Below are 19,411 nucleotides of genomic sequence, written 5' to 3' on the forward strand. Positions count from 1 at the left end.
CATACCAAACCAACCTAATTGCCTTCTTGACAAGGTTATTGGCTTAGGGTATTACAAGGAAGCAGCAGATTTGCTTAATTTTAGTACATCCTTTGACACAGACCCACATGCCATTCTCATAGGGAAACTAGGGACATGGGGTCTAGATGAAATTATTATAAAGTTGGGTACAAAACTGGTTGAAAGACCATATTCAATTTTAATCTGCAGCAAGCCAGAGTTAGGTTAGATATTAGGGGGAAAATTGTAACCACAGGGTAGTTAAGATCCGGAATAGGATTCCAAGGAAAGCAATGGAATCCCCGTCTCTGGAAGTATTTAAGAATAGCTAAGACAAATACTTCTCAGGGATGGTCTAGGTTCACTTGTTCCTGCCTCAGTGCACGGGCTGGATTAAATGACCTCTTGAAGTCCCTTCCAGCCCTACATTTCTGTGGTTCTGTCATTGTATAACATTGCCCATGCACTAGGGGATTTTCACGCTCCTTTCCATTACTCCTGACTCACTATATTCACTAATTTCTCAAAATGTGCTTCCCTAATCCCTAGCACCCGTTATGTGCTGCGTTCAGTGATCTCCCTACTCCTTCCCATTCCTTTCTGCGCTGAGCCCCCCAACCCCATGCTCACCAGTCCCAGTTCCCCTGTGACTGTCTCATTCCCTTGGAGGGTCTCTGTTGGTAAGAAGCAGTTCCAAGGTGACTTCCCCTGGGCTTTCTGTAATTCGGAGTTACTTCTCTGAGTTTGGGGAGCCCCTTTGATGAGGAGTGTCTGGCTTTGTGTGCACCAGCAGAGAATTAATCCCCTTATAACCGGAGTGTTTGGCACCTTTGAGCACCTGGAGAGCTAGCTCCAGAATTTCAGTGCTTTAAAATGAGCAGGGGTTTAAAAAAGGTCGTGTTCTTTGTGAGAAATGTCCCGTGAATTCACCTGATCTCACTTGTTTTCTTTCATCTGAGCAGGGTTTCCAGTTTCCAAACCTGAGGTGATGTCCCAGCTGAAACAAGGGGAAGAGCTATGGATCTCAGATCTCCAGAGCTCTGAGGAAAGAGGGATCCTGAGAGGAACCTGCCCAGGTGAGGAATCACTGGACCAACTCAAATAGTGCCTTTGCCTGAGCTGGGATTCCCTACCAAGACCTTGAGAGCTCTTCGAGTTCAGGATTGTCCCCCAGCAGGTGTTGTATCCTCAGGGCCGATACCGCTCATGGCTTCCTACCCCTCCTGACCAACACGTGGCGGTACCTCAATTCCTAATCTCCCTTTATCCTGACCAGTGGGATGGGATGTGGAGTCAGAGTTGATTCCCTCCGTTCTACCCTCTGGGGAAGAATTTGGGGGATTCCTTTCCTGATCTTTCCCCCCATCTCTCCAGTGCTTCCTTTGGCTTCCTCTCCCCGTTTCCATCCCTGCCTCTGAGGTTTCTCTCTCTGTCTCAGGAGACGACGGGACGGTGCGTGAGAAGAAGGGGCAGAATCCAGAGCAGGAAGATGCTGAGCACGTGGAACTGCACGGGGGATTATCACAAAGAACTAACGGGAACGTGCCCGGGAGTCATGAGGGAAGGCAGCAGGGAAACCAGGCGGGGGGAAAAGTGGGTAAATCCATCGGTTGTGAGGAAAATCACAAGGACCTCAAGGAATGCAGTGCCCAGCAGAGAATCCTCATGGGAAAGAGAAAAAATATATGCACTGAGTGTGGGAAAACCTTCCCTGGGCTCTCACACCTTATTATGCACCAGAGAATCCACACGGGAGAAAGACCCTACGCATGCTGCGAGTGCGGGAAAACCTTCATTCGAAGCTCCCACCTTATCAGACATAAGAAAATCCACACCGGAGAGAGACCCTATGAATGCTGCGAGTGCGGGAAAACCTTCGCTGTGCGCTCACACCTTATTGTACACCAGCGAATCCACACCGGCGAGCGCCCCTACGCATGCCCTGAGTGCGGGAAAACCTTCACGCGAGGCTCACACCTGATCAGACACCAGAGAACCCACCGCGGTGCGAGGCCCTGTGAAATCTGTGAGTACGGAAAAAAATTTTCTGATAGAGAAGCCCTGATTAATCATTAGAGAATCCACCAAGGGTGGAGACCCTATGAATGAGAGTGCGGGAAAACAGTCATTTCCCGCTCAGACCTTAGGAGATATTAGAGACCCACACAGGATAGACAGGCTATAGATGATCGGAGTATGGGGGAAACGGCCATCAGAGCTCACTCCTTATTTTTGAACAGCGAAGACACAGACTTTAAACAGACATATAGACAACGACATTACTTCACCCAAGATTAATCTAAATGTTAATATTACCTTTTGATCGCTGAATCAATCGCTAGAGTAATAGACAGGAACTGTCTCTTGACACGGCTAACATCTAAGACAGTGGTCCCCAACGTGGTGCCCGCGGGTGCCGGGGCATTTTTGTGCACCCGCAGGACACCGCCAAGCTCAGCCGCCGGAGAACGGCCCACAAGTGTTGCCACTTCTCAGCGGCATTTCGGTGGCGGGGTGTCCGATGCCTGCCCCAGTCACCTGGGAATAGCAGTATGCACTGATCTAAGATACAAGTAAACTCATCAAATTAGTATCACCTCTCATTCTCTAACAATACAGGTGTGCATTTCAAAGTTCTAGCCTATCTAACATGGAATGGGCCTAATTACCATTTACTTACTTTTCTAACGTGTCTGTAAAGGTTGAATCTGGGTCAATGAGCCTGTGAGCTGCTTAACCCTTTCTGGCCCCGTGTCCCAGTGGTCTAGATTAAATTAATATAAAGTGGGTACAAAACTGATTGAAAGACCGGACTCAATCTTAAATATGGAGCAAGGGCAAGTTAGGTTGGATATTAAGAAAAAAATTGTGACTACCAGTGTAGTTAATCCCTGGAATAGGATTCCAAGGGAGGTTGTGGAACCCCCACCATTGGAAACTTTTAGGAACAGTTTAGACAAATACCTCTCAGGGATGGTCTAGGATTACTTGTTCCTGCCTCAGTGCATGGGCTTCAATAAATAGCCTCTTGAAGTCCCTTTCAGCCCTACGTTTCTGTATAATAGATTCTATCATTCTATAACCTTCACCATACACTGGGGGATTTTCACGCTCCTTTCCATTACACCTGACTCACTATATTCCTTAACTTCTCAAAATGTGGTTTCCTGATCCCTAACACTCCTGACATACTGCACTCAGTGATCTCCCCACTCCTTTCCATTCCTTACAATGCTAAGCCCCAAAACCCAATGCTCCCCTGTCCCAGTTCCCGTATGACAATCTCATTCCCTTTGCGGGTCTTTGTCAGTAAAAAGCAGTTCCAAGGTGACTTGCCCTTGGCTTTTTGTGATATGGAGTTACTTTCTCTAGGTTTTAGGAGCCCTGTCGATGAGGAGTATCTGGCTGTGTGTCCACCAGCAGAGCGGTGGAGAATTAATCCCCTTATAAGCAGAGTGTCTGGTACCTTTGAACACCTGGAGAGCTAGCTCCAGAATTTCTGTGCTTTAAAATGAGCAGGGGTTAAAAAAAAAAAGCAAAAAGCCATGTTCTTTATGACAAATATCCCATGAATTCACCTGATTTTACTTGTTTTCTGTCATCTGAGCAGGGTTTCCACTTTCCAAACCTGAGGTGATGGCCGAGCTGGAACCAGGGGAAGAGCTGTGGGTCTCAGATTTCCAGGGCTCGGAGGAAAGAGAGATCCTGAGAGAAAGCTGCACAGGTGAGGAATCATTAGACCAACTCAAATACAGTCTGTGCCTGAAGGACACAGCTGGGATTCCCTACCAAGACCTTGAGAGCTCTTGAAGTTCAGGATTGTCCCCCAGCAGGTGTCGTATCCTCAGAGAAGATTCCGCTCATTGCTTCCTACCCATCCTGATCAACATTTTGCAATAGGTCGCTTCCTAATCTCCCTTTATGCTGAGCATCGGGATGGGATAGAAATCATAGAATATCAGGGTTGGAAGGGACCTCAGGAGATCATCTAGTCCAACCCCCCTGCTCAAAGCAGGACCAATCCCCAATTTTTGCCCCAGATCCCTAAATGGCCCCCTCAAGGATTGAACTCACAACCCTGGGTTTAGCAGGCCAATGCTCAAACCACTGAGCTATCCCTCCCCCCCTTGTGTGGAGATAGAGTTGATCCCCTCCTCTCTCCCGTATGGGAAAGAGTTTGGGGGAATTCATTCATTTCCTGATATTTTCCCCCATCTCTCTAGCATTCCCTTTGGTTTCCTCTCCCCTTTTCCATCCCTGCTTCTGAAGTTTCTCTCTGTCTCAGGAGACGATGGGATGGTGAGTGAGAAGACGGAGCAGAATCCAGATCAGAAAGATGCTGAGCATGTGGAAATGAATGGGGCATTATCACAAAGCACTGAAGGGTACGTGTCCAGGAGTCATGAAGACAGGCAGCAGGGAAACCAGCCAGGGGAGAAAGTAGGTAAATCCAACAGCTGTGAGGAAAACCACAAGGACCTGAAGGAAACCACTGCCCAGAAGAGAATCCTCATGGGAGAGAGAGAAAACATGTGCCCTGAGTGTGGAAAAACCTTCCTTTGGCGCTCCCACATCATTGAACATCAGAGGATCCACACAGGAGAGAGACCTTATGCATGCTGCGAGTGCGGGAAAACCTTCATTCGACACTCACATCTTCTTAGACATCGGAGAATCCACACCGGAGAGAGACCCTATGGATGCTGTGAGTGCGGGAAAACCTTCACTCGGCGCTCACATCTTATTACACACCAGATAACCCATGGAGGCTCAAGTCCCTATGGATGCTGTGAGTGTGGGAAAACCTTCACTCGGCACTCCTACCTTATTAGACATCAAAGAACCCATGCTTGCCAGGAGCCCTAGGAATGCTGGGATGATAGAATAAACTTCTTTCTGTTTGATCAGCCCTTATTGATCGTCAGAGAATCCAGAAAGGAGAGAGAAGACCCTATGAATGTTGTGAGTGCGGGAAAGCTTTCATTTACCACTCAGACCTTAGGAGATAAAAGATGGTCCATGTAGGATAGAGGCTCTGAGTGCCGGAAAAGCTTCCATCAGAGGTCACACCTTATTTATCATGAAAGAAGCCACAAGGGAGTAAACATCATAAGTACTTTGTCGAGGGCTAACTACAAATGTTGTGGTCTCTCAGCTCCCCCAGGTGAGTGGTCCAATTTTGCTTTTTGCAGCTTGCCCTTCTTTGGAGTAAATCTCCAAAGACCCTTTCTATCAACTTCTTTGTTCTGTGAGTCAGAGGCATATGAGTCCCTCTTACTAGGGTGCTGAACACAACGCCATCCACAGCCTCAGGAACAACTCTGACATCATAATCAAAGAGGCTGACAAAGGAGGTGCTCTCGTCATCATGAATAAGTTGGAATATGAACAAGAGGCTGCTCGGCAGTTCTCCAACACCACTTTCTACAGGCCATTGCCCTCTGATCCCACTGAGGGTTACCAAAAGAAATGACACCATCTGCTCAAGAAACTCCCTGAAAAAGCACAGGAACAGATCTGTGCAGATACATGCCTAGAACCCCGACCTGGGGTCTTCTATCTGCTACCCAAGATCCATAAACCTGGAAATCCTGGGCACCCCATCATCTCAGGCATTGGCACCCTGACAGCAGGATTGTCTGGCTATGTAGACTCCCTCCTCAGGCCCTACGCTACCAGCACTCCCAGCTACCTTCGAGACACCACTGACTTCCTGAGGAAACTTCAATCCATTGGTGATCTTCCTGATAACACCATCCTGGCTACTATGGATGTAGAAGCCCTCTACACCAACATCGCACACAAAGATGGACTACAAGCCGTCAAGAACACTATCCCCAATAATGTCACGGCTAACCTGGTGGCTGAACTTTGTGACTTTGTCCTTACCCAGAACTATTTCACATTTGGGGACAATGTATACCTTCAGATCAGCGGCACTGCTATGGGTACCCGCATGGCCCCACAGTATGCCAACATTTTTATGGCTGATTTAGAACAACGCTTCCTCAGCTCTCGTCCCCTAACGCCCCTACTCTACTTGCGCTATATTGATGACATCTTCATCATCTGGACCCATGGAAAAGAAGCCCTTGAGGAATTCCACCATGATTTCAACAATTTCTATCCCACCATCAGCCTCAGCCTGGACCAGTCCACACAAGAGATCCACTTCCTGGACACTACAGTGCTAATAAACAATGGCCACATAAACACCACCCTATACCGGAAACCTACTGACCGCTATTCCTACCTACATGCCTCCAGCTTTCACCCAGACCACACCACACGATCCATCGTCTACAGCCAAGCTCTGCGATACAACCGCATTTGCTCCAACCCCTCAGACAGAGACAAACACCTACAAGATCTCTGTCAAGCATTCTTACAACTACAGTACCCACCTGCTGAAGTGAAGAAACAGATGGACAGAGGCAGAAGAGTACCCAGAAGTCACCTACTACAGGACAGGCCCAACAAAGAAAATAACAGAACGCCACTAGCCGTCACCTTCAGCCCCCGACTAAAACCTCTCCAGCTCATCATCAAGGATCTACAACCTATCCTGAAGGACAACCCATCGCTCTCACAGATCTTTGGAGACAGACCAGTCCTCACTTACAGAGAGCCCCCCAACCTGAAGCAAATACTCTCCAGCAACTACACACCACACAACAAAATGGCTAATTCAGGAACCTATCATTGAAACAAAGCCCGATGCCAACTCTGTCCACATATTTATTCAAGTGACACCATCACAGGACCTAATCAGATTAGCCACGCCATCAGGGGCTCGTTCACCTGCACATCCACCAATGTGATATGTGCCAGCAATGCCCCTCCACCATGTGCATTGGCCAAACCAGACAGTCTCTTTGCAAAAGAATAAATGGACACAAATCTGACATCAGGAATCATAACTTCAAAAACCAGTAGGAGAACACTTCAGCCTCTCCAGCCACTCAGTAACAGATTTAAAGGTGGCAATTTTGCAACAGAAAAGCTTCAGAAACAGACTCCAAGGAGAAACTGCTAAACTTGAATTAATATGCAAACTAGATACCATTAACTTGGGTTTGAATAGAGCCTGGGAGTGGCTGGGTCATTACACATATTGAATCTATCTCCCTAAGTTAAGTATCCTCACACCTTCTTGTCCACTGTCTAAATGGGCCATCTTGATTATCAGTACAAAAGTTTTTTTCTCCTGCTAATAATAGTTCATCTTAATTAATTAGCCTCTTACTCCATCTTTTCATGTTTTCTGTATGTGTGTGTATATATAAAATTTTCTTACTAGATGTTCCATTCTATGCATCCAATGAAGTGGGCTGTAGCTCATGAAAGCTTATGCTCGAATAAATTTGTTTTTTCTCTAAGGTGCCACAAGTCCTCCTGTTCTTTTTGCGGATACAGATTAACACGGCTGCTACTCTGAAACCTTACTAGGAATGCACATCAGCCCCAGGTTGGTGAAATACAGATGACATCAGTTGGTCAGATTGTGGTAAAATCTACCTTGGCTTTTTCTCCATTAGCATGTTTTTGTGGTTTGCTAGCTCCAGTGAGCTCTCCAGATGTAAAATCACAGCTGTGTTTTCTATACTGACATGGCCCAGTAGACAAGTCTGGGTTAGCTCATATATTTTCTCTTGACCTGTCCTAATCTATTCTACATTTCCTAGTCTAGACAAACCATTATCATGATGCTAAAACTTTTGCAAATAACGCAACTCAATAATAATGAGACAGCGCGGCGAGAAGCATGTTTCAGTGGATCCAAAGACAATGCTATGGGAAAATCGGTGGTCCTGATTCTGAGTCATCCGATATAACCTGTTCTAGAATCTCATCCTGTCTGCAACAGAAAATGTTTTATACCTCTCTGAGATGTAGATTTTTCTCTCTTTCCTGAAGGCTGTTTGGTCACACAATGTGGATATTAGTTTTCGTTGGCAGAATGTAGTTCAGATTTATTGGGGACTTCGAGACAAATGACCATTTGCATCAATGGTAATTTCTTCCTTTATTTATGGTTTCCCCTCACCCCTCCGTGATGGGGAATGTTCAAATGCAGCTCAGTCAACCGGAGAGACTATTCTCCATTATGGGATGTGCTGTCGAGGAAACAGTCACAGTTTTACGTCTCCTCCTGTTTCAAATGGTGAACAACAGGACACCCCAAACTGTGCCACTAACTTTCATCACTGGATATAATCCCAGTTTTGTTCAATTATTTAAATCAGAAATTATTTCAAATAATCTGGGGAGAGGGTTCCAAAGTAAATTGCTTGGAACTAGGCAAAATGTGCATGCATTTGTTTCTCAAAACAGTTGTGACCCAGGCCTTAGAGGTGGTTACTCCTGAAGATGTCTCCTAGCTAATCCTAATGTTTTGAAGTACTGTCTCTAGCGATGCAGATGTGGAGGAAATAGAAGTGGTTTGTTGTTGTTTTTGAACTCGCCCGTTGTAATGCTTCCAATGTGTATAAAATAAAATCAATGTTTAATGTGGGGACAGCGACAGAAGTTTACTCTTTCTGAATTGAAAAAAGTCACTTCTTGTACCGTATAGTGATTCTCATCCAGACGTATATTTAGTTTCTAATTTAGACCTGTTCCATCAGATTAAAGAAATAAACTGGGCATGTTTGGGGATGCCATTCCTCGCCGGCACTTCTGAGATTTTGGATGGTTTGGTAAAGGATTCTTCTCCAGAGAAATGTCAATTTGCCCCCATCACGACCAAGGATTTGGCAAGAACGCACGTAAAGACAGCAGGCATCCAGTAGTGGGTTTTCACTGCAGAGGTGAAAGCTGTGGTGAGCTGTGGTCCAAGTAAAACTGTGTTTAGAACACAACTCCCTAGTTCAGTGGCATTGATTAGAGTCCCAAAGATGCCATGGTTAGATTGAGAGCAATTGTCCTTTACCGTTTGAATCCAAAGTTTCAAGAGGCAAAGTGAAGCATCAACCCTTTTTCTGAGGACATTTCTTCCTCCTGGATCCCAGTCTGGCTGCACTGTTGGACAATAAGGACTTTTCTTCTGTGAAAGTAATGGTCACCCATTAGAGAATGAGTGATGGTCACCCATTAGAGAATGAGTGATGGTCACCCATTAGAGAATGAGTGATGGTCACCCATTAGGGAATGACTGTCTCAAGCTCCACTTTCAGACTGCAGGATATGTGAACATAGAGTCCTGGTTCTATGCTTTAGTGCCCTAGTTTTGGTCTTGTGTTTTATTTGCATCACTTCTCCATCTCTGGCTACTTAGAATGATTAAAAGTGTGAAAATAGAATAGAGATGTTTCTTCTCAAGTTGCAAGCCTTCCCACACAGTGTGAGACCCCTTCCACCCACGCTTAAGGCAGAAAAGCCAGAGATCAATTAACTTCCAAAAATCGAAGGCCCCTATGTGGGTGTAAACCACAAGTTTACAGAAGGGTTCACGTGTTGGAAATGGGTGTTAATTGGAATTAAAAGAAAGTAACATATAAGATTTTGTCATCTTTGACTACGTTATTGTTACCAGTGACAATGAAGTTCATTATTTGTTAATGAACAAGAGACTAATTATGTGATAACTTTCTTCTTTCCAGTATATTTCTGATTTTGTGTCTCTTTTCATTAGTAATGTAGGAAACAGTAGCTAATCCTTAAAAGCTTATTTGAGGTATTTACCCTCTTCTGACTACGGAATTCTGAAATAAAACCGTACTCCAAGGGTTGAGGCGATGGAATATCTGAGATTAATAATGTGTATGAGAATACAGATCAGTATAGACTTTAATTATTTCCATTTCAAACGGAATTTATTCTGACAAGCTTTTAAAGTCAATTTTTGTTAAGAGGACCACGCCGCAAGGAGAGAGTTGTGTGACCTTTTACCCAGGTAGAGTGTACGGGTTACTGAGTTCCCCTAGTTCTTCTTAGCAAAGGAAAGACATGACTTCTGTGATGAGATGTCCATATATATTTATAAGAAAGATGATGGACGCGTGAGGCCGTTACTAGGTTTTTTGTTTTGTTCTTTTTGTTAAAAACAACTGCAACCAGTTATTTTTATGGGTAGTCAGACCGCTTTCCTTTTGAAAAGGCCAGATATTAAAGCACAGCCGTTGAACCATTAGGCCAGGCTGTGGAGACGTCCTCAAAACTGGCCTTAGTTTTCTTTCATTTTTATCTTTGGGGTTCACACATCTACCCTGAATGTGGTTTTCATGAACAGATACTTTAAGAAAACTGCTGGATTAGGGAAGAATTTTCCAAAATGATGTTAATTCAAAGATTGGCTCATGTTGTCGGTATCCCAGGCATACTTCACCCTGATTTGCCCAGAGATCTCAGGGGACGCCCCATAAAGTGGAGTAAGCTGGAATTGTCAACCATAAAGACCACGATACAGGCTGAACTCTTTCACCTTTCCAGTCGACAAGTTCTCTAAGAAAGATTGATCCCCTCTGGGGAAGGAAGTCATGTCATCAGTGACAGGCTCTGGCAGCCTTTTCCATCTCCCTGTACTTGAGAAAACCCAGCAGTGGGGAGTGCTGGCCCAGCTGCCCAATCACTTGGTTTCTTGACTACAGCTGCTGCTCCTACTGTACGTGAGTACGAACACTCCGAGAGCTGGAGACCTCCAACCCCTCGTCATTTCAGCGTTCCTTGTCCCATTGTCTGTCTTTCCTTTTATGGACTGGTAGATGTCCTGGCTTTCCTATCATAGTAGGGTGTGACTGGCTCAGTGTGTGCGCACCAGTGTTGATCACCTGTGGAATCCGCACAGGGAACGCACCAGATAGAAAACGTCTCCAAATCTAAATGTCCCTTAAACTCTGCTTGAATGTGTCCTCCCCATTCTGGGAAGTCTGAAGAAACTAAACTGTTAACTGTAAACTATTCAGTGACAAGCTGTTAAATTTCTACTTATTAAAGCCCCAGTAATGTCTGGTTCTGTGTTGGAGGAGGAAGGAGAAGGATTTAGCCCATAGGAAATCTAAGGAGGAAGATTTAATTGGCTTTGAGGTTGTAGCTTAAACGTGAATAATTTGGTTCCAGCACTGAAATATTCAACTACCTTAGCGTGGATTGCACTGCCCGGGTGAATCTCTCTGATTGGGATTTATAATTAAATGAACAGCTGCCTCTCAGAATCTATTTTTTAGGATTTATAAGGGTGGATTTTCTGTTTTAGGACTATGATGATTTGACTGGATTCCAATCCAATATCATTGTTAACTCATTGATTCACTACCCTGACCTTATTTAATAACTGTGTGTTCAACCAATAGACAGAGAAGGTAGATGAGGTAATATGTTTCATTGGACTAACTTCTGTTGGTACAGGACACAAGCTTTCAAGCTTCTCATAGAATCATTTGCTTTAAGGCCAGAAGATACCATCCTGTTTATCTAGTCTGACCTGCACATCGCAGGCCACCGAACCTCACCCATCCACTTCTGAAATAGGCCCATAACCTCTGGCTGAGTTACTGAAGTCCTCAAGCCTTGATTTAAAGACTTCAAGTTATAGAGAATCCACCATTTACAGGAAGGAAGAAGGACAGTGTGTAATTGGTTAAAATTTTTGTTATTTAGGAGTGTGGGATAATGTGATAGGTTTAGTAAATTTGAAGGCGGTCGCTAGTTTTACTTATATAATGTAAATGAAAAACAGTGCTGTTTGGGAACCATTTCCAGACCGTTTCCATCAAGCTGCCGGAACTCTGACCCCTCTGCACAACCGTGAGGAGGGGATCAATTCTATCTCCACATCCCATCCCCGTGCTCAGGATGAAGGGAGATTAGGAAGTGAGCTATTGGCAGGGGTCAGCCAGGAGGGGTAGGAAGCCATAAGCAGTATCTGCCCTGAGGATACAACACCTGCTGGTGGCCAATCCTGAACACAAAGAGCTCACAAGGTCTTGGTAGGGAATCCCAGCTCAGGCAAAGGCACTATTTGAGTTGGTCCAGTGATTCCTCACCTGGGCAGGTTCCTCTCAGGATCTCTCTTTCCTCCGAGCCCTGGAGATCTGAGACCCACAGCTCTTCCCCTCCTTCCAGCTGGGACATGAGAGCGGGTCTGGGAACTGGAAACCCTGCTCGGATGAAAGAAAACAAGTGAGATCAGGTGAATTCATGGCACATTTCTCACAAAGAACACGACCTTTTTTTTAACCCCTGCTCATTTTAAAGCACAGAAATTCTGGAGCTAGCTCTCCAGGTGCTCAAAGGTGCCAGACACTCTGCTTAAAAGGGGATTAATTCTCTATTTTTCTGCTGGTGCTCACACAGCCAGACACTCCTCATCAAAGGGGCTCCTTAAACCCAGAGAAAGTAACTCCATATCACAAAAAGACAAGGGACGGTCACCTTGGAACTGATTTTTACCTGCAGAGACCCCCAAAGGTATTGAGACCGTCATAGGGAGAACTCGGGCTGGGGGGCTGGGCTCAGTATGGTAAGGAATAGGAAGAAGAGGGGTTATCACTGAGTGCAGTATGTCAGGGGTGTTAGGGATCAGGAAACCACATTTTGAGAAGTTAGGGAATAGAAAGAGTCGGCTGTAATGGAAAAGAGCATAAAGATCCCCCAGTGCATGGGGAAGGTTATAGAATGATAGAGCCACAGAAATGTGGGGCTGGAAGGGATGCCAAGAGGTCATTTAATCCAGCCCATGGACTGAGGCAGGAACAAGGAAACCTAGACCATCCCTGAGAGGTATTTGTCTAAACTGTTCTTAAAAACTTCCCGCGGTGTGGATTCCACAACCTCCCTTGGAATCCTATTCCAGAGTGTAACTACTGTGGTAGTCCCAATTCCCCCCCTAATATCTAACTTAACTCTCCCTTGCTGCACTTTAAAATACAGTGCAGTCTTTGGTACCCCTCTTTATAATGAATTTCTTCTTGACACCGCTTCCCTAGGAGAATGGCAGGTGGGCCTGTGCCAAAGGATGTACTAAAATCATGATGCAGCAAATCTGCTGCTTCCCTGTAATACCCTAGGCCAGTAACCCTGCCAAAGAAGGAAATTAGGCTGGTTTGGCAGGATTTGTTCCTGGCAAATCCATGCTGACTATTCCTCATAATGCTCTTATCCTCCAGGTGCTGACCCAACTGAGTGTTTAAGAATATGTTCCAGTATCTTTCCAACTCTCAAAGTAAGGCTGCCAGATCTGCAATTTCACAGGTCCTCTTTGCTCCCCTTTTTAAAGACAGGTTCGGTATTTGTCCTTCACCAGTCCTCTGGGATCTCACCTGTCCTCCAAAAGTTCTCAAAGATAATTGCTAATGGGGCTGAGATTGCCTCAGTTAGTCCCTGAAGTACCTCGGACGAGCTTAGGGAATTAGATATTATAACTCAGAAGCAACAGACTAATTCCTCTGGAAAAGGGATTATTATCAAGGGAAGTGGAGGATTCTCCGTCTCCTGAAGTCTGCATTCGCCGTCACTCGGGGCACCGGGATCCCTGGCGAACCTGGGCCCTGGGCACCTACCAGCAGCTCCTGGCTTTGTTGCTGCTCCTCGGCTTCGGCTGCTTCTCTCTCTTTTCCCAGAGGGGCCCGACGCTCTCGGGGGGGGGGGGGGGGCCTCCTGGAAGAAGCGGGGGGGTTTACAAACCGCTGCAAACGGCCTCACAACAGCCCGATTTCAGGGCCCGTCCTGCCCTGCAGACGCCCGAGGAGAGTCCCTGGGGCTTTTTTCCTCGTTCAGCCTCAGCCAGGAAGCTCTGAGGGGCTGGTGAAACGGGGAGCAGGTTTCCCAGAGAAAACACAGGGCCCCTGGGAGAGGTGACGGGGTGCAGCCCAACCCCCCAAGCTCCCAATATTCCCTGTGCACCCCCAAACTCCCGGCTTTGCTCGCCCCCCACTGGCACCCCCAAACTCCCAGCTCTGCCCCCACCATTGACATCCCCAAATCTTTAGATCTTCCCTCCCTGCAGACACCCCGCAAACCCCCAGCTTTACCCCCCCACTGACACCCCCAAACTCCCAGTTCTAACCAGCTCCTAACCCCCAGTACCCCCACGACCCCCAGCACCAGCCTTTCCCCCCACCCCACAGCCAGGCTCTGACCCTGAGATACACCCCCCTCCTCCCCTGACTGCCCCCATTCCCTCGCTCCCGGGCCCAGCCGGGGCTCCGAGCTCTGCAGCCGAGCCGGGGTCCGGGCCCCTCCCCACGTGTCCGCCCCACGCGTGTCCCCGCCCCCTCCGCGCTGCAACGGGGCCGGGCCTGGCCCTGCCCTGCCCCACTCAGGGTGTTTGGGACATGCGGGGAATCCAGCTCTGGGCTGGGAAACCCCCCGTGGAGGGAGATTTGGCCACGTTCCTGTGCCACGGGGCATTCAGGGAGCGGGCCCCTCTTTCATTACAAATTAATCCCTGGGCTGTGTCAGCCCCTGCCCGTGTTAACAGGGCCCAGCCGCCTCTCTCCGCGTGTGCCCTGTGCCATGGGATTGTTATCAGCTAGTTTCACCCGTATTCCTCCAAATCTAGAGCAAGGAACTGGAGCGTGAGAGCCGCCATACGTCTGCTCTGGGGCTCTCCGCCGTCGAGCAATTCCCTATAGGCTGCAGCATGAGGGTCTATTCTAGCAAGCGGAGTTCAAACATCAGTGGGATCTCAACAGCCCTGAGCTCTTCTCGCCGCCCTTTTTCTGATTAACGGTTATTATTTTGAAGGGCTTGGCTTACCCACGATCTTCTGCTTGCATAATTGCATGGCCCTTTTGGGTTCATATTTCCCTTTATGCCCCTCTCCCTTTTGTTCACCTCCTTATTTCTGTAACCCGTGAGAATCTGCAGCCGCAAAAGCGGACAGAAAACGTTATATTTCCGCTTTCTCCCCACCGTGCCCGAGCCGGATGCAAACCCCTCCGCCAGCAGGAATTAAAACGCCGAAGAGAAGGAGATACAGATGCATGTTCCCCCAGTTTCTGACTCTCTCATACTGCACAAGGAAGACGCCTACCCCTCCCTATCCAGTCCTGCCCCTTGCATCCCGCCGCTGGGTCTGTAAGGACGTGCTAGCATGTGGGGCTTAGGGCTCGTCTCCCCTGGCCATTTACAGGGTCTTGCAGCAACCGTCTCGCTCGGGGGTGTGGAAACCCAACCCCCCCCCCAGTGCCGCAAGTTTCACCGCTGTAAAGAGCTAGTGTGGACAGGGCACCAGCGCTGGGAGCCACTTTAGCGTTGCCGGCGGAGACGAGCCCAGAAATTCTCTGCCGATTGCGTGGAGAATGCGATTAGCGCCCAACGTGACTGACGTTAAACCCATAACACACCCCTGCATTGGCCGGGAATCGAACCCGGGTCAACTGCTTGGAAGGCAGCTATGCTCACCACTATACCACCAATGCCTCTGGCCAAAAAACTGTTCTCCCAGGTGTCACATGTACTAGCAAAATGACTCACGCCGGCAAATGTACTGAGCAGGATGGATGGACAGGCAGCCACCTGTCAGTCCTGAGCAGACAGGTTCCCACAGTGACTGAAAGATGGGGAGGGGGCCCCACGCCCATCCCTCGTCTGGGAGAAGGGACATGGGCGTGGAGATAAATTCCCATATGACAAATCTTACCTGAGAAGGAAGGAGCCAGCGCCTTTTAAAGCAAATGTTTCCGTTCGTTCCTGCTACCTCCAGAGGGGTGCGTTGCTCATTCCAGGCCTGGGGCTCTGCCGGGATCGGGGACGATGCAGGCTGCCACTGAGCTGAAGAAGAGAGATGATTTCTAACCGGGACGGCCACCTCGTCTCCACGACACGTGTTTGTCCGTCACTTGCTAGCGGGGTGACCAGACAGCAAGTGTGAAAAACTGGGACAGGGGGTGGGGGGTAATAGGAGCCTATATAAGAAAGGTTTCAGAGGAGCAGCCGTGTTAGTCTGTATCCGCAAAAAGAAAAGGAGGACTCGTGGCACCTTAGAGACGAACCCATTTATCTGAGCATGAGCTTTCGTGAGCCACAGCTCACTTCATCGGATGCGTACTGTGGAAAGTGTAGAAGATCTTTTTATACATACAAAGCATGAAAAAATACCTCCCCCCATATAAGAAAAAGGCCCCGAAATCAGGACTGTCCTGTAAAATCGGGCCATCCGGTCACCCTACTTTCTAGCGGGTGTGTGGTACATGGAGGCAGCCCACTGTCCTGGGGCTCTCCTGAGGAAATCAAGTTTCTGTGCAAAACTTTTCACCAAAAGGAGGGAAAGGAAATGGCCACACGATGGTGCCAGGACACCAGGAATGTAACGACAGGATTCCTCTTCGTGCATTAACTCTGACAAGGGATTGATCGCCCCTCTCCTGGATTTGAAGAGCTGCTTAGTTTCCCCCTTGGTGAATTACAAGTAGGGTGACCCGATCTCCCAATTTTATAGGGACAGTCCCGACTTGCTGTCTGGTCACCCTAACTACAAGGCTGACACAATTTTACCGATGGTGACCCTAGGACTGAAGGATTGTGGTCTAAACCTGAGCCCTCTCTTATGAAAGGCTGGTGGCCCCAATCCAGTTCCAAATGCTCCCCTAGAAACGTGCCCGGGATCCCCGCACATCCCCGCGGGAGTGAAAGGAGAAAGCCCCAGTCCAGCCCTTCGCTCCAGGCTGATATTTCTGGGGGTCCATGGGGCTGGGAGGAGGGACGTTAAGGTCTCTGGGGAGAACCCAAATGTGGGGAGGGGTGGGAAGGTCTCTAGTCCAGGGGGATGGGCAGGGAAGCCCCCCTATGTTGTGGGGAAGGGGTCACCATTGGAGCCAGAGGAGGGGAGCCCCCCTGTGTGAAAGGAGCCGGGAGTACGTCACTGAGGAACCTCCCCATTTGGGGCGGGTGGGGAATGTCTCGGAGAGGAAGGGGGAATCATTGGGGCAGAGGGAGAAGAATCGAAGGGGGCATTCCTTGGGGGTAGTCCCTCCCGTGGAGGGAAGGGGATGGCTCTGGGGCTAAGCTGAGGACTTCTGGTGTCCCGAGGACTCGTCCGAACTGCCCCAGCTCCTAGACAAGCCGGATACGGAGGAGCGGTTGGGATTACCTCTTGCAGTGTACCCAGGGGAGATGTAGGACAACCCTGAGATCCAGGTAAACCCAGGGGGGAGGATAGGAAGTAGCCCAGGGACTGCTGGTACCCCACCCTGCTTGAGGGCCGGGTTCCCCGGATTATTCACCGCTCTGCCTTGCCTGAGGGTTGGAGCGCTAGACTTTGCTTGGTATCCTGCCCTGTCTGAGGGCCTGGGTTCCCAGACTCTACCTGGCTCTACCCTGCCAGGGGGTCGGGCTTTAGCCTGCTTGGTGTGCCCCACTCCGCCTGAGGGTTTGGGGCCTTGGACCCCGCGGGAGGGATCGAGCCCTGAGACGGCTAACTTCCTCCTTTGTCTTAGACTGGTTATTCCAGGGGCGTGAAAGCTGGAAGAGTTGCGGCCTTCCTCGGAGATGGACAGCGAGGGAGGGCCGTACACGCCTACAGCATGGCCAACAGGATGTTATCTGGAGGAGCTGCCTCCTTGGTTGGCCGGTTGAGTTCGGGTAGCACCGTCCAGGTCTGGTTGAGAAACCCTACCATGGCTGGAACTGAAAAAACTATCCCTTCGCTATGGCCGCGTTCAGTTCCACCATGCGTTCAAGTCCCCCGGATGGCCCTCTCCTCCTCAGTACGGGCGCAGGTCGCCCGCTGCTCGGTTTCCTCACAGGTTCGGCATAGCGGGAACAGAAGTTTGCCACCCCCTCTGACAGGTAACAACAGGGAAAAGGGGCCGCGCCGGGGGTACGCTTTAACTTTCGCAATTCCAAAATAATTTGCGAGGAGGTCCAAATTTCTCATGAACTATGGGAGCTTGCTGAGCTCCCATGGGCAAGATGTTTAAAGGGTCTATAAAACAAACGCCCAGGGCCTTAACTTCCACACACATTAGTTTACTACCCTGAGCGATCGGTTGTACGCACATCTTTTCCTTCCATAACTGTCTAACGACAAAGGACGCATCGTAACCTTTGGCGTTGTGCGCTAGGAACGTGTAGTCCCAGAACTTTTGGCCAATAAAGGTAGAAAGACACTCACCGCCCTTAAAGTCCCAGGAGTTTCCCGGCTTTAGGGACATAGCAAAAACGTAATTGGGCACATGCAACCCCGTCTCCTGCGTGCATTCAAATTTGTAAAAAATATACTTTTCTGACGATTCCGGCTTTCTAAGGCTGTCCATAAAACACAGGCGGCTGTCGACATCACCACTGATCAAACCCTGACACTGCTTACAACGCCTCCCTTTACACCGGTGCCCCTTGTCCATGTAGGGCTGACACTTATCATCACAAAGTTTTAGACGGGCGTTCGACTTGTTTTTTTGATGCACGGTCGACGTGTCTGTCTAAACACTCTTTGGAACAGGGAAAAGGGGCCTCGGGGGGGGGTACGCTTTAACTTTCGCAATTCCAAAATAATTTGGAGGGGTCCAAATTTGTCATGAACTATATCAGGGTGTCCAATAGGGTGTTCTTTGCTTTTGTTTATGAAATGGTACAGGCTGGTAAAACCATAATTGTGGATTTCTTCACTGCAGTAATGTAATATGGGCAGATAGCGGTAGTCCTCACCTCAAAAGAGCATCCTTAGGCAAGAGAGGCTGAAGCAGCTGGGCCTCGTTTAAGAAATCTGCAAGCTCCCTGTCTGTTTCTATCATCACCTCCCACTCGTGCTCCCAGAGGGTCCTCACTACAAAACCAACTCTTTTGAGGCAGTCGGTCTTGAGCTGTGTCTTGTAACAAAGAAACCCCAAAGTTGTCCCTGTCATTGTCAAAAACCCTGTGATTTTTCACAATAACAGGTGACACGGCCATGGAAAAACCACCCGCTGAACTCAAAGGCTGCCATCAATGACGATGTAACCATCCGGAAAGTAGGGGCCTACCTGTAATTCCCCACCCTGTAAAGCATGCTGTATCTGTATGCGACCCCCGAGCGGTCGGCGTCATGCTCAAATAAATTGGTTAGTCTCTAAGGTGCCACAAGTACTCCTTTTCTTTTTGTATCTGTATAATTTCTTTGTGAGTGGTACACAACAGCCACTGACTAGAGGGGGGTCGAATATCTCTTTTTCTGCCTGTGGTGGGCTGCAAAAACATAAAGCCGTATATAACGCTGGCATCTGTCTGCATGGCTATGTGCCGGAAAGGATCTATACACAATTTTACCGCTGTGAATTTACCGGGGCCTCTATCTGCAATATCTCCCCTCTCTGTCATTTTCATGGTCTCTTTTCTGTACAGGAATACTGGCCTGTCTCAAAATTTTGACATCCTGCTGACAATAATATGCAAACTCTTTCTGCAAGTCAAATGGCTCATATCTGTTGTTCCAATACCAGTCAAGAAATTCTGCTTTCTCCCTGGGCATCATAAGAACATAAGAACGGCCATA

At 48.2% G+C, this 19,411-nt stretch overlaps 2 protein-coding genes and 1 non-coding gene across 4 annotated transcripts in view; 1 reads left to right on the plus strand and 2 right to left on the minus strand.

Annotated features, from left to right (window-relative positions):
* Nucleotides 1-7,379, plus strand: part of LOC125628598 (uncharacterized) — a 28,188-nt gene extending 20,809 nt beyond the window's left edge. For both annotated transcript variants that reach the window (XM_075123924.1, XM_075123925.1), the window contains 4 exons: nt 963-1,076; nt 1,439-2,026; nt 3,611-3,724; nt 4,286-7,379. In XM_075123924.1, coding sequence (XP_074980025.1) covers nt 963-1,076; nt 1,439-2,026; nt 3,611-3,724; nt 4,286-4,866 — 1,397 coding nt within the window. In that variant the 3' untranslated portion in view covers nt 4,867-7,379. The remainder of the gene's footprint in view (nt 1-962; nt 1,077-1,438; nt 2,027-3,610; nt 3,725-4,285) is intronic.
* Nucleotides 1-19,411, minus strand: part of LOC142068369 (uncharacterized) — a 295,529-nt gene that overhangs the window by 71,151 nt on the left and 204,967 nt on the right. Inside the window, 1 exon segment of the mRNA XM_075123886.1 lies at nt 11,985-12,098. Within this exon segment, the coding sequence (XP_074979987.1) occupies nt 11,985-12,098 (114 nt within the window).
* On the minus strand, nt 15,291-15,362 carry TRNAG-UCC (transfer RNA glycine (anticodon UCC)). Its single transcript has one exon. It is a non-coding gene; the product is annotated as a tRNA-Gly (tRNA).

The sequence above is a fragment of the Caretta caretta genome, chromosome 28 (assembly GCF_965140235.1).
Source record: "Caretta caretta isolate rCarCar2 chromosome 28, rCarCar1.hap1, whole genome shotgun sequence".
NCBI lineage: Eukaryota > Metazoa > Chordata > Testudines > Cheloniidae > Caretta > Caretta caretta.